General features: G+C 39.4%; 1 protein-coding gene across 2 annotated transcripts in view; it reads right to left on the reverse strand.

The window, feature by feature from the left end:
* Positions 1-18,589, reverse strand: part of LOC139950596 (glyceraldehyde-3-phosphate dehydrogenase-like) — a 65,402-nt gene extending 46,813 nt beyond the window's left edge. The window contains exons 1-2 of one of the 2 annotated variants that reach the window (XM_071949351.1): positions 18,434-18,589; positions 2,512-2,574 (exon numbers count right to left, since the gene is read on the reverse strand). In XM_071949351.1, the coding sequence (XP_071805452.1) occupies positions 2,512-2,534 (23 nt within the window). In that variant the 5' untranslated portion in view covers positions 2,535-2,574; positions 18,434-18,589. Of the gene's footprint in view, positions 1-2,511; positions 2,575-18,429 lie in introns of both variants that reach the window. The other variant, XM_071949352.1, reaches the window with a different exon arrangement.
* Positions 18,590-19,810: the final 1,221 nt, after the last annotated feature.

Raw genomic sequence — 19,810 nt, forward strand, 5'->3', positions numbered from 1 at the left:
TTTTGTTGACGATCTTATCCCTTATTTCTGCCCTTGAAAATGCTTTTTTTCTCACCAACAACCATTGTTATAGGTTCTTGATTTGAAATTCGTTGTGTAAAAGAAATTCTTTTGCAATTAAATGTTTGTGATTTTAACGATCCGACGGGGACGCACATTTTAAAATATATATAGGCCAATATAACTGGAACGAGGTTGAGATTAGACCCCAACATAGAAATAGAACCAATGAAGAAAGCACGTCGTCCGGACGTACAGTGTGTTCGCTGGTTCCCAATACATCTTTCGCTGGTTGTGAGGCAATAACAGGTACCAGTTTTCCATGGCCTGCCGGCGATCTTAGATTCGGGCATCGCCGCTCATTGGTTCGTGTACAAACCTGCACGTACACAGTAGACATGGTGCAACCCACGTGCATTGTTTTTTCAGTAGACTTTCAAAAGTCTCCACACGTGTTATCTTTGCTGCAGCAGCAAGCGCATTACACGCAAACATTATTGAACCGTACCACTATAATAATAATAATAATAACATAACATTTATAAGGCGCGCAGTATCTGGAATAGATCCATTCAAAGGCGCCGGAAGCTAGTCAGCTGTCAAATTAAACAGATGAGACTTGAGGTTGTGTTTGAAAGTAGAAAGATCAGGTGTGGCCCTCAGTTCGTCTGGCAAGGAATTCCAGAGACGCGGTGCGCAGCTGGAAAAGGCGCGGTCTCCGTAACTTGCCAGACGAGTTTTGGGAACATATAGTATGTGTGATGATGATGATGATCTAAGGCCTGGTCTGATGTTACGTTGCTGTAGAAGATGTGTAATGTAGCAAGGTGCAAACCCATGGAGGGCCTTGAATGTGAGAAGCAAGATTTTGAATTATATTCTATGTATAACAGGAAGCCAGTGGAGATTATATAAAATGGGTGTCATGTGATCGGAAGATTTGGTTCTGGTGAGTAAGCGGGCAGAAGCGTTTTGGACTTTTTGAAGACGGTTTAGTGATTGCTGAGGAAGTCCTGTAAGTAGACTGTTGCAAAAGTCCAGTCTTGATGAGATGAATGCATGAATGAGTTGTTCAGCTGTGTGAAATGAAAGTGAGGCCCTGATTGCAGCTATGCGACGTAAATGCGCGTAAGAAGATTGACATACTGATGTAATATGTCGGTCAAGGTTCATAAACCTGTCAAAAGTAACACCAAGGTTACGCGCATCAGAGCAAGCAGTGACAAGGGCATCACCAATGCGTATGTGAGAGATGTTGACTTCCTGTCTGAGGTGTGGTGAGCGTATGATGAGAAACTTAGTTTTGCGAGCGTTGAGCTTGAGTAAATTGGCTGTCATCCACCTGCTAATACTGTCCAGGTATGTTTCAAGGATGTGCAGTGTGTGAATATCATCGTTGGGTGAATTGTGAGAAAATGTTGCGTACAGCTGTGTGTCGTCTGCGTAGAAATGGGGGTGGAGACCATGGTGTCGGGCAATGCGGCCAAGGGGTGAAATGTACAAGGTGAAAAGTAGAGGTCCCAAAACAGATCCTTGTGGCACACCGTATATAAGATCACAGAGTTTTTATTTTTATAATTGAAGCAAGGAATGAGGCAAGTTTATACATCTGTCGCTGCTGCTGCATGCATGCGCGATGCCAGGAAGACTACCACTAGCCGTAAACTGGGCCAGCTGCTTGACGGCAATTTGTTGTTTCAGTGCCGTTTTTTCATGAACGCCGTGTGGATCCGCAATAATAACAATTACAAAGGTAAACTTACATTGTCTGACTAGAGAAGAGGGATTAGAGAAATCCAAATGTATACCCCAAAAACCTACCCCCCAAATTTTATAGCAAATTCACATCGAACTCGGAGACCACAATTTTGAAAGGAAAAAAAACGGAATTCCGGTTTAAACCGGAAGATTCTCATGCCTGACATATTGACTGGCAACGAGGTAACTAGTATACGTCTATTCCCACGAGGGACTTTGAGTGACCAGAAGAGCGACCTATTTCCTGAGGCCGGAAGCCGAGGGAAATAGGCCCCTCTTCTGGTCACTCATACAGGCCCGAGGGGGAATAGACGTACACTAGTTACCGAATTAATGCAGTCAATATGGGTTTTATAACACAGCTCGGTCTTAAAATGTCAAATAAGAACAGAAAAAGGAATTTTGTAGTTTATTCACGGTTCAAGTCAAGAGAGGGCGCTGTTACCGCAGGCACTATTTGCAAAGACTAGTGCCCGCTCTGGTACTATTCCCGCAAAACACGCGCGCGATCACTAGCCTATATTAGTTCATCCCATGTGACCGTGTTTCAGCCAAACAGAATAATGGAAAAGCAAGAGGTGTGTTATAATTAATATTATTTAACTAAGTAAAAACAAAAATTAAAGTTATTAGCGATAACATTTTTAAACAGGTGAAATAATAAATGATTAAAATGGTAATTCTTGTCTGTACATATAACTATTAGGAAAGTTGCTGTACATAATGTGTGTGTATCTAACAATGTGTACCTACCCATTAATTCCAACTTTAACCATGATTAGGATTTGTTGTCCTTCCTGGTGAACGAATGATGCACTGCAATTAAATACAAAAATAAAACAATGTAATATATAGAAAACATTACCATTTTAAGAGTCCCTGCCTGTAAGGATGTACCAAATTAGGGGGGGGGGTGTGATTCATGGGTTCGCAGATCTTCTAAAAAATTAGAGTGATACACCATCATACCAAACGAATAAATCCAAAATTTTAGTTTGCTGACGCTTTCGGTTTTGGAGTTACCAGTTATCAAAGTTTGGGCCTAAAGACCCTCGAGAAACGAATAGTACATTCCCTGTAAACACAAAAATGTGCGCCAAGCTCGTCCCAACAAAAGTAAAACATTTTTTGAAACCTCCAGTTGGGCTTATAACAAAAGTAAAAAAAAAAAAAAAAATTGGGATCTCGTTGGCGCATCATGTTACGCGCACCTGAACCTTTGACGAACAGTGCCCTCGTGCCATTTTCAACGCCTCATAATTCAACGCGCCTATAAGATCCCATGATTTAAACAAGTTCACATGAAAGAGCTTACATCCCTTAAACAAATTTAAGTGCAAAGTGCGTGGGATCTCGTTGGCGCAGTGAGATAATAGAGGTCAAAGTTCAAATTTTACCAATATATTGCGTTTTCGCACCTCCGTAACCTCGTGCGTCAACATCAAAAAATTTTTAATGACAACCGGGTGTTGGAACAGTTTTCATCTAATGACAAATGAAAAAAGAATCTTGGGATCTCTGTAACTTGCATGTCAAAAGATTTTTTGAAAGTTTTCTAAAGTATTGCCATTCCACACATTTTGGCCTAAATTGGCACAACATTCACTTTTCTCATCACTGTAAGTATCTTCGCCAACAAGATCCCATCAACGTTTTTGTGTATTTGGTTAAGTTGAGTGTTCCTAAACAGATTTCAATTGAAAAATAATTGGGATCATTTTGATACGACCAATATAACAAAGGTCAAAGGTCATATAAAACTACACTACTGCCTATTTCGGGCGATTTTGCGTCGTCTAGAAATCCACGCGCCAATATGATCCCATTAAATTGTCTGCGTTTTATGATTATATAGATACTCAGCAACACATAAAAAGCAAAAACCAAATGGGATTTGCTGGCCAACCTGCAGTACATGTAAGCATATCAGATCAGCGACTAATTAAAATCCATGGTCACGTGAAGGTGCATGTGCTCCAACAAATTTTCTGCTTAAGAATTCATTAACATTCATGGTGAAATATGTTTATATGCTTACGCATGCACATTTTTTTGCTACAGTAATTACAAAAATTTGCTTTTTGAAATTGGCCTGGTCACTATGTAGTAACTCAAAATAATCCAAGCCTAAAAACTTAGTTGGTCAACAAACAATGGAGGTCAAGCTCTTGATTTTTGAGAAAGGGGTAATAATTAATAAAAGATCTCAGCTGAAGCCATTTGTTATGCATCTGAAACTTTAAGCACGTAAAGTAATGGAAGCGTGTCCAATTGAGCGTTAAATATCACAGGTTTCCATTAAACTCTGTTCTTTTATGCATAGGCCTATGATTGGTTACACCCAAGTAAGTGGTAAGTTACTGGTAATTGAAAATTACCAAAGGTGCCTTTAAAACTAATTTGTTTTGGTATTTGGTTTTGCTTTAGACAACAATGTGAACAGTTTTGATGTCTACTTGGAAAAATCAAAAAGATGAGTCATCTGAAGTGTCATCATCAGGGTAAGTGGCTGACTCATCTTCAGGTTCAGATCCAGTCGGAGCTGCTGGTAGACTCTTCACTGTCAGAAATCTGCTGGTAGGGGTTCACTTCAGAGAGTTTCCTCTTCTTTAAGCTATCATCCGTCACTCGTTTCCTCCTCTTCATGAAAAACACTTTGAGGCAGAGATGCCAACATTGAATTTAAAAAAAGAGTAGCATCTCTCAAAAGGTAAGGGCGAGTGCAGCTTGGGCTCCCTGAACCGATCTTTCTATGACTCTCTACAATGCTAATTAGCTCATTTTCAGGCATTGTCGTGAAATAACAATTACCTCTGTATGCACCAACAGAACAGATACAAATGTTTATAATGGCCAGTGAAAAAAAAAAACTGGAAAAAAAAAATTCCCTCATCTTCCGACTTTGTTTCAAAAATAAATGTAACATAACAAAGGGTGGCCTTACTTAAATGTTTTTGTTTTAATGATCAGAAATGCAACAACAAGCAATTAGGAAAAAAAAAAGGAAAAAAAAAGCGTCGTAGTCATGGCTCGAAATCGTATTTGCTACGCCCAAATCGTGTATGTTGGTATCTCTGTTGAGGGCATCCTCAAGGATCTCCTCACACTCGAGCTCCTCCCAGGCATGATGGTTGGCCTTGATGAGAAGAAGATCCTCCATGGTGTTGTGGTTGAGGGAGAGCCTTCGATCAGACAGCATTGATGTCAGGATGCTGAATTCACACTCCAAGGTGCTGTTGCTCACTCCAATGGCCATGGCGACCTCAACAAGCAGGCATATGTTAGGAATGTCGTCTCTTCTGTATTGGATAACCTGCCCCCACATATCCTTGGCCTTCATACCTCTGTGGAAGGTTTTCTGCAGCACTCTCAACATCTGCCACTCTTGCTTGATTTTGCTGGACTGGAAATCAACAGCAGCCAAAGAAGTTGAGAAGTGAGCAGCAACAACTTCCATCGCTTCCACCTCAGCGGTTGTGTCTTCCTCTCTCCAATTATCAGGATTCAGCCAAAACATGCTAGTATATACCCTCTCATTGTTGAATGAGCTGAATCGGTCGCCAAGTCGCTTCACCAACAAAGGAACGCACTTCTGACGGAGACTGTCACTGGCATCATATGCCCCATGACGTAGATTACGTTGGCACATTCTCTCCAAAGAGACTGTTGAGTATTGATGATTTTCAGCACTTCTTGTCATGTGGTCCTCTTTGGGAAGATCCCGGCTAATTTTACTGCTATTTGGGTCATAAGTAAACCCAGCTTTCTGGATCAGAGAGGCTGAACTTTCATCCTCAAGTAGGGTCTGCAAGCTGATCTTTGTAATCTCAATTGCAGGGAGAACTTCAAAAGCGTGGATATCTCCTCTCTCAAAATTCAGGGACAGGGAAGAGATGATATCCAGAAACTCGAAGAAGAGACAGCTGTTGGCAAGAAAATCAGGTCGTCTCAGCTTTTTCAGAATACCTCGAAGTTTGGTATCAGGTTACTGTCAGGTTACTTGCTGTTCATGATGGAGTTCTCAATGGCCTGAGCAAGAGGGATCAGTTGTTGTGAAGGATGCAGAGACCATTTCTCTGGTGACCCACGAAACGTGTTCCGTGAACCTTTGGGAACTTGTAGATTTGACAATCCTGAGCTTTTGCTGTACACTCAAAATGCCTTTTGAATTTTCTGGATCTTTTCATCAGGCAGCGCTCTACCTTAACGCTGGTCCGCTGGCCAAATGCCAGTAGAAATCGCGGCGGACCAGCTGAAACACCTTGCCAACTGGTCCGGCTGACCAGTCAAAAATATCGGCAGTGTTTAGGTACTACAGAACTATGACTATTTTTAAAACTATTTTTAGGCTCGAATAAAACGTAAAAACATTCACTCAAGATTTGGATAAAACGTTAAAAAATCACTCGAAGTGCCGCTGAACGCTGGCAAACTTCCGACGATCACGCATACACAGCATAGTCTTCGTATTAATTCACGTGTGGCAAAAAGTATAAGAAATATTGAACGCTAGAGGGCGTTTCACAATATTCAATAGCATGAGAATAGACGCCCTCTATTGATGAAAGTACGCGATAGCTTACAAAACTAGCTTCAATCGTCGTGACAAAAGACCACAAAGGAAAACACAATCTGTCAGCAGCATGGTCATCCACGGAGCAGATTTCCGTGTGGGAATAAGAGTCTCGTGTGTTTACGAAAAACGAGCGAGACGGAGGCTTCATTCAACAAAAATTACCAAGTTAGGGTACTCTGGATGAGCAAAAAGTAGTATTTAATTGTGTTTAGTAAGGTTCTTCCGTCCTGATTTTGCTTAATTTCGTTGTTATTTGGGGCTTGTTTTTTTTTCCTCAGGCGATTGGTGGGCGATCTAGTTTATTGCTCCATGGTTTTATTGGTCACATATAATGCGCGGTTGTTTGGGTTTTTTTGCGGGTTGATTTCAATAAAGACTTGGGTTCTAGAATGCAATCATGTGTTAAACAAAGGCGCAGTTGTTTTTGCTGCTTTTAAAAACGTTTTTTAAATGAAAATTTTGTTCACAAAACAGACGCCGGCAACGACCATTCCATACACATAATTGGAAAAATACCGTAAAACTCATATGCTTCTTCATGGATGTTGCAACTATTTTGATGTCTACTTTTTGTTGGGGGGTTTTCTGGACGAAAGTGGGAAGATTTTGGGAACTTCGGTTCGATGTATTATGTTTATGAATACTTATTAAAACTACAATAATAGGCAATGTTTGTACATGATAAAATAACTTGAGCGATCGCACGTAACCCTCCCCACCGTAGATGTGAAGGCGATACATAAAAAGTTAATGATATCTTAACAGTCGGTTTTAAAGTGTTTTTGTTTTGTTTAATAAAACACTAATTTGTTTTCATAAAAAAAATTATCTTACTTAGGAATACTTCGATGTTGAGTGCTTACAATAAACCGTGGACTAAAAAAACTACCTAAATAAAGATCATATTAAATTTTCCAATTTGCTCTGACAAATAATTTTACCTGTTTTTAAATTAGTTTTAAAAATACTCTCAAATTAATGAGCCCCCTTACGAACACAATAACTTGGTACACATAAATATAGTATGGCTTCCAGTGCAGTTAAGTTGACGTTGCAATTCATGTTGAATTTTTAAATAGCGACAATAGGGAAATCGAGCAGTTGGTATACAACAGTATACTATTAGTTTTTTTTTAAATAAAAAAAATTACGGACCAGTCAAAAACCTGGCGGACCATCAGGGTGTCTTTCACACCACACCATTCATCAGGTTGTCTTTCACTGCCAGTTCCACTCGGTGTGAGATGCAGTGAATCATCACAGGCCAGGGGCGATCATCTTTCTGCAGCCTAACCAAAAGACCAGAGTAAACTCCAGTGTTTACAGACACTCCATCTGCAGTCGCTGATACCATAGCTTTCATGAACTTTTCATCAGGGAGCTTCACCTTCTCCGTCAGTGCGTGCTTGATGGATTTGTGGAAATTTTCTGCAGTTGCATCTCCATAACTGTCCACGTTCTCCAGAGCAGCTACAAAGAATTTGGGATGCCCACTCTTGACAACTCGAACCATCACCAGCTCTTTCTCGTTCCCAGTTCTTCTGGTCTGGGATCCGTCGCTCAGCACAGAAAATGCAGGAGCTGCACATAGTATCAATGTTAACTTGGACCGGATGACATCAGCTATTATATGAACAAATTCTTTCGCTCTGTCGCTGTTTTCGGTTCCTTTGATGAGCTTTACTCCATTAGCTTTCTGCACTCTCACCAAGGTCTTGAAAGTAGAAAGAGGTAAACCATCAACAGCCATGATGTACGCACTCCTCAGCAACTTCTATGCTTCGTCTGATACGTTGTTGAAGGCCTGGGCTATGCCAAGGGTAGCAATGTCACCCGATGTTGATGCCTCTCCTCCATCATCACCAAGAAGTCTCTGATATTCCAACCCAATGGAATGTGCCTATTAATGAGAAAGAAAAAATAACAAAGAAAGCTTTAAAATAAAATCCAAGAATAAATGTTTATTAAATAGCCCATCCCCCTCAAAAATTAGGTGAATCCTCGCCCCCCCCAAAAAAAAAAAAAAAAAAAAAAAAAAAAAGAGAAAAAAGAAAAAAAAGACCACAATTGTAAATTATTTTGTTATGAATAAATAGTATTAAATAATAAATATATATTAATGTTGGCTTATAATGATGTAGCTAGTTTTGAGTGCAGACTATTTTATAATTAAAATATTAAAGCTAGGTAAGCGAAGTGTGCATAGTGTTTTGCATGATATTGTGGTCCTTTGCCCGTTTTACTGCTTTTAAGACAGAAATTATTATTTTTCAAAGCATGTTTGTACAATGTATTCCTTAAAAAAAAAATCAACTTCATGACAGTACCACTAAGTCAATTATTTATACCAAATTGAATATCTAATTTTGAGAGTGTAGGCAGGATAGGACACATTTCCAAGTACAATATCTGTGAAATATCATTCCACTATCTATTTACTAAACGTCTTTCAGAGCATGACCGCTTTGGCCTTGTGGTGCCTCCCCCTCCCCCCAAACCCCCTGGGTTGACTCCGGTGTGTGGCAGGGTTTTTTTCCAGGACGAACGTGGGTAATTATCTGCAAACATTCGTCCTGAAAAAAAAAGACGCCACACACTGGGGTCAACCCAGGGATGCTAACAAACGCACCCTATATAACCATAAAACTATAGCAAAAAATTTTGTCAGCGTCATACACATGAGCTGATTTAACGATGGTCGACCGTGGACATTTGGAAATAATATGCGGCGAGAGCAATGTGTTTTTGAGTACGAGGTTATTATTTAGCATAGAATATAATTGAAAGAAGGTTGAGATTTGGCCCGACAGGTAGCGCGTCTTCCAACCCCGGAAATTCGACATGAAAGACCGACGAATGTGCATGCGGTTGTAATAAAGGGCCTACTACTGAACGACCCCATTAAACATGTTTGCGAAGGAAGACTTGTTAAAAAAACATTTAAATTTTTACGAACTTCAAAATAATCTTTTTTTTTATCACAATAAGTGACCACTCATGTGACAAGGACGCAATCTGGACTCGCCCGCCGCTTCAAGAGTCAATTTGCCAAACGTGGAGGTCTTAAAAGAAAACAGTTTAAACTAAAGACCCATTTTCAAAGTCGGAAAGACCGCCATAAATATAGCATCCCTATTTACTAGGATAATGAAAATGAAGGAAGGCTGCATATTTAGAACAATCATGAACTCATTAGATGACCTACGTTATCAAACGTTTTTGGTTACCGACCCATTTTTGGGTAGCACTAAAAAACCAACAACTCCCAACCCCTCACGACAAAATTTTTTTAAATGCACTTTAACAGAATATTTGAACATAGGTCAACCGTTAATTATATGCACAAGGGTCATACGCACCCAAATCACTTTCAAACTGTTGAAAAAGTTGTATTTTTAATTGTCCCAAAAAAAGAACTTTTTTTACCCCGAATTTAGTAACGAACGGAAATATCTGCCATGTGGTCTTTTGACGTCAGTACAGTGACGTAACTAGACATTTTCATTTGGTGGGGCAAGTGGGGGCAAAGATTAAATTTGGGGGGGCCAAAGAAGTGCAAGATTATTATTAAATATGTTAACTGATATACAGTTGATACACACCAATGCAGTTCTAAGACAGTCTTTAGTCAGCATGTAACAAAAGATTGCGAAAACAACAAAATCTTAGAGAACACGTCATTTTGTGTAAGATAAAACTTTTTGACTGTATAAAAGGATTAAATTACCAACTGTGGTCAACAAGTACAAACTGTGGTCAACAAGTACCAATTTAGAGTTGTACACGGCATCTCAACTAGGCTTTGTGGGTGTGTAAATTCCCAAAACATAATAATATTAGGCCAAGTAAAAATAGAAAAATAGAAATGTTTAGCGTCCCCGCCCGCTTCCTTTTTACAGGACACCTCTTTTTTTTTCTTAAGTTTTTTTATGCACATTTTTTTTTTTTCTTTTTTTTTTTGAAAAAGGGTTATTTTAAATGATCTCAGCAAAAAAAAAAAAAATCTGAATGTCTTGTCTGAATGCCTTGACCAAACTATTTCATTAATGTTTTGTGTATTTCAGCAGCAGAAAAAAACCAGTTGATATTTGACATTCATGGCGACCATCTTGAAATAAAAAATAAAAAGCCCCTCCTCCTTCCTTATTTTTGAGAAACCCAGACACTAAACATGTTTCTTTTTTTACTCGGCCTTATTGTAACAAGTGTAAGCCAAAAATACAGGATCGAAATTGTGGGTGTTTAATAATCACATTTTAGTTACGAAACGGATATTTAAAAATAATAGGCCTACCTCTCAATTGCACCGCTTGCTTCAAAGGAGAAGAAATGGTCTAAGCAACCTTTTTCGCTGGCCATTTTTGTGCTGTAGTAAGTTTCTCTGTAGTGCATCCGACCATGGAGGTAGAAATTTCTACCTCCATGATCTGACTTTGTGTTTACGGAGCTATTGGTCTGCGTTCAGACCACCACGTATTTAACAGAACTTTGTCACATCCTGCACTCTCTGTAACCGCAAAACCACAACAAACATTTACCGCCAATATGATCGCGCGCGCGTTTCCACGCACTTTTCATGTTATAGTCCACATAGGGCCTACTGATAATGAATAAAAGTTTTCCGTTTTACGGCAGCATTTTATGCAGCCTTAAACGATTTATATATAGGGCCTATAAGAATATACTTATCTCTGATTTCATATGGGGGGGCAAGAGGGGGGGCAAGAGGGGGGGCAAGGGTTCTGAGCGGGGGGGCGCCGGCCCCCCCCTGCCCCCCCTCTGGTTACGCCACTGTTTGACGTACTTGGACGATTTCCATTACAACCGCAGGGATCATACAAAATATGCAAGATGGTTATTTACCATTATGATTTTATGTGCCTCTCATGGAGTTTAAAAAAAACTTATATTTAAACCTCCCCTTTTAACTTCGAATTCCAGAGTGGCGGCTTAGTTACTAACAAGAAGAAGAAAAAAAGCAGCTAAAACCCAAAAAGAAAAAATACAACTGTCCTCAGAAATTACCCCTGCCCCATGCGGTGTAATGGAATCGTCCAAAAATCGCTGTCGTGAGTTGTCGGTATTTAGTGCGACCGCCATTTTTTGCGTAGCTCTCGTAATAGGTTTGTGATCTTTCCCCTGGTCAGGACTTAAACCGAGCTTTGCACATAGGGAAGACTTAAGACTTAATTATGTTTTTCTGTTTGCCATCCATTTCCAATCTTTGCCAATTGGTTTATTATAGTCTTTATCCAAGTTCATGGTTTATTTAATTGATTTGTTTATTCTAAAATACATAATTTCTAGGCTGGAAAACAGCAACCCACTCGCGTCTTTTAGAGATTTCCTAATTTATTGTAAATAGTGTTTGTGACTTGTAAGTGTTGTTCTTAAAGTTCTATTTAAATCATGTTTATTTAGTTACACTCATTCCTTTTGATGTCGAAGACGTAAAATCATATATATTTTCTCTGTCTTTAAACACAGATGTAAATAAAAGTCTGGAACAGTTAAGATTGTGTCCCGCAGGATCATATATTAAAGCCGGTCACATCTACAGTTGATGTTTCTAAATAAAACTTAAAATGTTAAGGTGTCTAAAATTAGTTGAGTTTCCTTGTTCCGGTTTCTGTCCTATGGTTAAGTGGCGACTCGAAATATCGGCAAAAAATTGCGGGCAAGACGAACTTTCTTGACAATTAAAAAACCCTGTTTTTTTTACTGGCCTACTTGATTTAAGTTGTTTTATTATAGGAAAAAACACAATTTTTAGTTCTTTCTATTACTTACCTTTGATGACAGATGTCGTGTGGCAGTGTGCTTGGTGACAAATGCAGACACGATTACGTACGCCTCGATGTCTTTTTGGGCTTGTCCACGAATTCTTTTATCTTGCTTGATATTATCGATGAATCTCCGACAAATCTTACACCAAATCTTGGTTACCATGACGCGCTCATTGATTGGTTTCGTTTCGTAACCGTAGCTTTCCAAATTCCACCTCAAAAGTGTTGACAACTGAACACTCAACATTTTTATGTCATAATCTAGCAAATAACACGTGCTAAAATACCACTAATTTTTAGGTCGAGCAACACTCCGGTTCTGAATGCTTAGGGCTGGTGGATCACCGCGGAAGTGGCTTCTTTTTGTTAGGAACATAAACACCGGTCATGTCCAGCCAAGCGGCCGAAGCCCCCCCCCCCCCCCCCCCAATTCTTTGGCATTTCTATCTATTACAGAAATACTTCACCAATCCCGAGCGCGTATATCAATTACAAAAAAAAATCACCAACCACGAGCGTGTATTTTGGGTGCCGAGACTAGCAACCAACTAGTTTCTGTTTCTGTTTCATTTCATTCCAGATCATTTTAATGTGAATCATCTGTGTTTTTACATCTTGCCAGGATGAATTGGTTTGCTGACCTCACTACATGTATGTTGTACATGTAGTTAACCAACCCTGCCTGCCCCAACCATTGCGGAGCTGGAGGCGACCCACCAAAACATGCATGCTGCCCTGTACAACCTCTCGACCGAGCAGCTGTTGGTACTTGCGGAAGATCTTGGAGTAGATGTAGTTACGAAAGAGCTGTCCAGACTCAGGAGTTATCTGGACGGCAAGCAAGATCTAACGCTCCCTAACCCTGAGAAGATTGCTGTGATCTCACTTCCGAGAAAAAGATGCATCAGAGCTTTTCAACCAGCTATCCCGCCTGGCCCAAGAACAGGAGTCGGCATAAGCGTTCCTCATCCATGCCTTGGAACTTCGACAACGAGTGCTGTTTGCCTCCCAGGAAGCGGGATCATCCTTTTCACACGATTTAACCTTGATGCAACACTGGGCTAAGAGATAGCAGTGTGCAGGCGGAGATGAGGCTACACAACAAATCGCTAGCGGATGAAGACCTTTCTGAATACCTGAATACTGCAGCTACAAATGAGGAGGAGAGCAGGACAAAGCTACAGGGACGGAAGAGCAGTGCAAACCCATGAAGCTCAGGCTAACAGTATCCAACCTGAAGCCAGTGTGGAGTCACCGAGGAAAGAAAACTCCCTGATGCAAGAAGTAAAGTCTACTTTCTCCTTCTGAAGGCCCAGGTTGCAGACATTTGTGACGTTCTCCTCAAGGGACTAAACAGCACAAGCCAGGTCCATCCAGCTAGAACAGCACAAGCAAGGCTCATCCAGCTACACGTAGCTCCCGACCCCAGGGATGTCAAGCTTGTCAAAGCAGAGATCAAGGAGAAACATGCAGCCATTGTTTCAGATGTGGATCCGATGAGCATTATGCCAGGGGATGTCAACTAAACCGAAGAGGAAATCAGACTGAGGGACAGGGTGTAGCCACGAAAAACAGTAAAGTCTAGTCCCAGCAAAGAGAAGTATGGTATCGGCCACTACGGGGCAGGTGTGTCATTGATGCCAAAACAACACAATGAAGTTGCATGGCTGGTTGGCAGCAAATGCATCAAGTGTTACAGTGTATCTTCAAGGAGTACACAGGCCGTGTGGGACACCAGAGCCCAGGTATCCATTGTTCCCCAGGATTCTCTTACAGGTATTCAACTGCATGCAATTGAGGAGTTGATGGAGGCAGGCGAGAAGTTTCAGTTGATGGCATCTAATGGGACTACTAGGCCTATACCATTTAACAGGCATGCAACTGACTGTGGAAAAAAAAAAAACGTCACGGGATACGACACCCACAATGGTACCCTAGAAAATGTTGAGGTTTATTATGCTCTAAGGTGCATTTTTAGCATGTACTACATTATCGTAATTGTACATTGTTATTGCCAGGCAAATACTAGGCTAAAAATTTTTTTAAAAATTCGCGGAAACGCGCATGAGTTGCATGCCTGATTTATGTAAAGGGTCTATGTACTTTTTCCTAACACAAAACCCAATGCCCACAGATTTACATATAAACTTACACAGTTTGAAGGTTATGATATTAGAAAGCTTCCCTTGAAATTTTACTTACTGAGGTGCTGTAGTTTTTGAGAAATTAGTAAAACATCTAATTTTCGTCTAAGTTTTAGCATGTAAAAATGTATTAACCAGATGCTATGATTATGGTATCATTACTGGTTAAAGGCAGTGGACACTATTGGTAATTGTCAAAGACTAGCCTTTACAGTTGGTGTATATCAACATAATATGCACAACAACAAAAACCTGTGAAAATTTGAGCTCAATCGGTCATCGAACTTGCGAGATAATAATGAAAGGAAAAAACACTCTTGTCACACGAAGTTGTGTGCGTTTAGATAGGTTGATTTCAAGACCTCAAATTCTAAAACACAAATAGGCTTTTAATCATAAATAAAGTTTCTTGTCTCAGACATTTATAAAATGATAAATTGTTTTGTATAAATCACTAGTTCATTAAAGAAAATGCCACCGATCATAAGAGTCAAAGAAAAATTCAAAACAAAATTGTCATCTGCTTCACGTCCATCGATGTAATTTTTTTTTAATAATCGATATTTCAAAAACTCAATATCGAGTATAATCGATTAATCAAGTTTTTCCCCGTCAGTTTATAAAAGGGTTTATATTTACCGATTTTCATCTTCATTCTCGCACCGTTTTTTTTTTCTTCTTTTTTCTTTCTACCACAACGAAGAAAAGACGTGATTTTGTTGCCGCTTCCTCGCTAGGCGAAGAGTAGAGCAGAGAACACCGCACGATTGACACCATGAGGCATGCTCTGGTTTCAAATTACGGTGCAGTTTGTTTACACAAAGGTACCAATTTGCGGCTAGAACACCAACTTCACAATTCTCCTTCAACAGCATACGTTCTGCATGTTAATACACAGTCTGTCTCTATGTGTTTTTACTCAATTCTCCTTGTACAGCCTAGACTATATAGTCTGGCTCCGTTGTGTTTTATTGCTTGTTGTATAAGGGGGTGCGGGGCCGGAACCAGATGAAAAAGTGACAAAATACTCGACGGCAATCTTCAGTTTACGCGATCAATGTAACATTATTTTCTGTGGGTTTTTTTCAGCTAAAGAATAATTGCATGCCTGTATTTTGCATTGTGGTAGGTTTTTGTGACATTGAAATTTTTGATATTAGCGAAAATTTTTGATTAATCGAAATTTTCAATATTTCGATATGATTAAAATAGTGACATCGAAAATTTCGATATCAAAAATTTTTGAGTTTTAGAGTATTTTTGATATATCGACGAACGTAAGAGACTATATCTCAATTTTTTTTTTTAATCCTGAAACTGTAGATATTACTCTACATAGGTATACTGATTTCACCCAAAAGAAAGACTTGAACATTTAGAGCACAGGATGACCACTTTTGGCTTTGTCCCGGGCCTATTTCCCTCTTGGTCACTCAAAGTCCCTCGGGGGAATAGACATGTTTATACACTAGTTACCTCATTGCCAATCAATATGTGTATAATAGTCTTTTCCTTTACATTTTAAATCTGTTTATGATTGTTCCTAGTAAAAAATAAAATTAAAAAATCGGTGACCTCAAGGAATTATTGAATTGAATTGAATTGAATTGAATTTGGAATGCGTTACGTATACAAAATAAAAAATAAAGACAGCTATACGGCCTGGAAAGTAAAGAAAGAAAGATTTCAAAAACAATTGCAAAATATTGTGTAAGTAACTTTCCTGACTCTTAAAGATTGTAAGCAGTAAAACTGAGATGTTGCTGTGGGTATTAAGGCAATAACAAATGGGAAATAAGTCACATACTAACAAAGGACAAACAATTTGTGACAAAATTCTGTCCTTGTTTGTACAAAGACATTTGTTTTAAAAACTTAAATTTCTTAAACAGCAAGGAAGAAAATTTCTTAATTTTGGCTGGTAAACTATCCCTAAGGGTCTGTAGAATTGGTATCTGGACAACATTGGACACTACATTTATTTTAGGAACTTCTAACAAATGATAACCAAAATGTCTGTCCTTGTTACATACGTATTTGAAACTAGAAGACTTATCCTTCCAGTTTCTTAAAGGAACACGTTGCCTTGGATCGGACGAGTTGGTCAAAACAAAAGCGTTTGTAACAGTTTTTTATAAAATGCATATGGTTGGAAAGATGTTTTAAAAGTAGAATACAATGATCCACACAAGTTTGCCTCGAAATTGCGTGGTTTTCCTTCTACTGTGCGAACTAACATGGTCGGCCATTTATGGGAGTCAAAATTTTGACCCCCATAAATGGCCGACGTGTTAGTCGACAAGGTAAAAGGAAAACCACGCAATTTCGAGGCATGTTTGTGTGGATCATTGTATTCTACTTTTACAACATCTTTCTACCCATATGCATTTTATAAAAAACGGTTACAAACGCTTTTCAAAGACCAACTCGACCGATCCAAGGCAACGTGTTCCTTTAAATACTCGATCATTTTTAGCTAGAGTTGCGCTGTTCATCAGCAGCGGAGGAGAGTGAGTTCCAGAGTTTAACAGTTGATACGAAGAATCAATCTTTGAAGGCCCTAGCTTTGTGACTGACTTGAATGCATTTTTTGTTGTTTCCCCTTGTATCTCTGGTATTGGGCTGAACATAGTTGTGAAGTGGAATTTCAACCAACCCATTTTTTATCTTGTATAGAGCATACATAATTTCTATGTAGGACAATTTTTTTAATGAAATTAAATTTGTTAAACTTAAAATAGGCTATGTAGTGTTAATTGAATGAGATTGTTAATATATTTTGCACGCCATACTAGCTTCTGAATACTCAATAAAAACAAACAAATGAAAGTGTTGAAAACATATGACGCCACTTGCCATGCATGCATTTAGTATACTCCTAGAACTATTTCGGTTTCGTCCGGCTATCGTCTCCCGTAACCTCATAGGTTTATATCTCTCATGCGTTTAACAACCCATGGTTCAATGAATTTTGGAATCAGGAATCTCTTTTTTTTTTTTTTAATCTCGCCAAAATTAGGCTCTATGTGTACTTTGATGTATCAATGTGTAATCTTTTGACCAAAGAATACACTCCGCAATCTCAAAAATTGTTAAAAATGATAAATTCTTACCGAAATGTCACAGTCCCTATCTACTGTACGTGTTACTCCTCTGCCAACAATAATTGAAAATTACCCGACCTCGTTTTGCAAATGCGTCACGAGAGGGCGGGTATGATCTATGATTTGTGTACAAAACATACACGGAACCACAAAGCTCGCACAGGGTACCAGTATGTACACGGCTGTTTGCAAAAAGTGTACATACTGGTACCCTGTGCGAGCTTCGTGGTTCCGTGTATGTTTTGTACACAAATCACGGATCGTACCCGCCCTCTCGTGACCCACTCTCGGCAAACGAGGTCGGGTCATGTTGCAGAGGAGTAACACATACAGTAGATAGGGACTCTGAAATTACGGTAAGAATTTATAATTTTTAACAATGTTTGAGATTGCGGAGTGGATTCTCTGGTCAAAAGATTACACATTGATACATCAAAGGACACATAGAGCCTAATTTTGGCAAGATTAAAAAAAGAATAAAAAAGAGAGATTCCTGATTCCAAAATTCATTGAACCATGGGTCGTTAAACGCATGAGAGATATAAACCTATGAGGTTACGGGAGACGATAGCCGGACGAAACCGAAATAGTTCTAGGAGTTCATTTAGCACATCTATTCTCTCGCAAAGGGTAGTACATGACATAAAACCAAAAGTTTTAAGATTTCAACACACACGATGAAGTGTAAATGTCATTCAGAAAATGTTGGAAGGACGATTTAAACAAAAAATCATTAAGTTTTTGATTATGAACAAATTCCCTGTTATCCTACTGGAAACCCATGACACCAACCAGGATTGCAAGAACGACGTGGACTACGTGCAGAACTTGCGTGCACCCGGCGCACCCTGGGAGATCATGGAATGTTCGGCATGAAAAAAAAAGACGTGGCCGGCCGCCGGTTGCGACTTATCCGACCGCCTGTGTGTGCTGCTGTTGATTGGATCATCTCCATGATTGGATGGAAGCTGACAATATTTCCTGTACAGGCATACAAAACAAATCACAAATATCCACCAAAACTAGTGAACAAATCTGAGATTTAAACATGTTACACTTACCTACCTGAATTAAATTGATGTGTTCTGAAGCTTCCACCGTTTAATTACCGGGTATGCAAAGAGTTGATGGTTGAGGATGTAGCGGTGCGCGGTCCACGTACTGTACTCTTGTACTACTATACTCTCTGTGTGTGCTGAGAGATAGCGCGTATGTGTAAAACTCCACGCACGCGCATGACATACCTCACGCCGGCAGTGTGGATGAGGATTCCGCCACCCGCATAAAATAGTAGGCCAATCAAGACCACACCTGCTGCTAAGCACAAAAATTTGCTTAGCATGACATTTTTCCCTTGATAAAAACAGGAATGCCAACCCAATTTCCATGTGATTTTCAGGACAAGCAAACAACAGCTGAACACCAATAAGAAGCAACATGCAACAAATGGAAATTTGGTTGGTAATCCTGTTTTTATCAAGGAAGAAATTTCATGCTAAGCAAATTTTTATGCTTAGCAGCTCTATGAAATTGAAATTGGGCCCTGGCCGGCTCATCTGTTAATATACAAATATTGAGAGGCTCAGTCAGATTGGAATGAGAGGAATATTATCGCATACTCCTTCCATTCCACGAATTAAAGCCACTCAATGTTTGTTTTATACAACTGACATAAAGATCCTTGTCATTTGATGTATTTTTAAAGTATAACATTAGCGGCGCGACGAAGTGCCGCCATGCGCTGCGCGCCATTGCTGGGTAGTCTTTGTGCCTAGTTTTGTGCACAAAGACACGAGAACATCGTTTTTCTTTTCACTTTTTATGGGAATTGAATGTCTTCCTCGACAATCTATGAAATTTCCTTGATATGGCTGCTTGATAACACAACGTACTACATTCTTGATAAATTTTTAAAATTAAGCAGAAAGTAAAATACTGAAATTCTGACAAAGAAAATACCTTGCCGATGTAATGCATTTTAGCGACTATTATGCAGTTTCCGCGTCTTTGACCCTAAACTCTCGCCTAAGACAATCACCTTTTTCAAGATGATTCGGCTTATATTTTATTGCAAATAATTGTGGTCAGTGATCGACATTGGTATGATGTCCTGTTAAGGACATTTTTTTATTCGTTAAGGAAAACATTTAATTTACATAAAGAGTAAAAAAAAACATGATTCTAATGTTTTGTGCACAAAACTGGGCACATGTACACCCCAGCAATGGCGCGCGGTGCATGCTAAACACTTGCGCGCCCGCGGTGCGTGTCGGATCGGTCTATACTACCATAGATATAGAATTGTTATTCTATTCTATATCTATGGTCTATAGCTAGATCGGCCGCGCGTACATACGCGCCATAAACCGTACACAAACATTTCAATTCTTTCATGGACGCGCTGAAAAGTCACTAGCTGGTGGCAACGCGCAGAAACTGAAC

The sequence above is a fragment of the Asterias amurensis genome, chromosome 18 (assembly GCF_032118995.1).
Source record: "Asterias amurensis chromosome 18, ASM3211899v1".
Classification (NCBI taxonomy): Eukaryota; Metazoa; Echinodermata; class Asteroidea; order Forcipulatida; family Asteriidae; genus Asterias; species Asterias amurensis.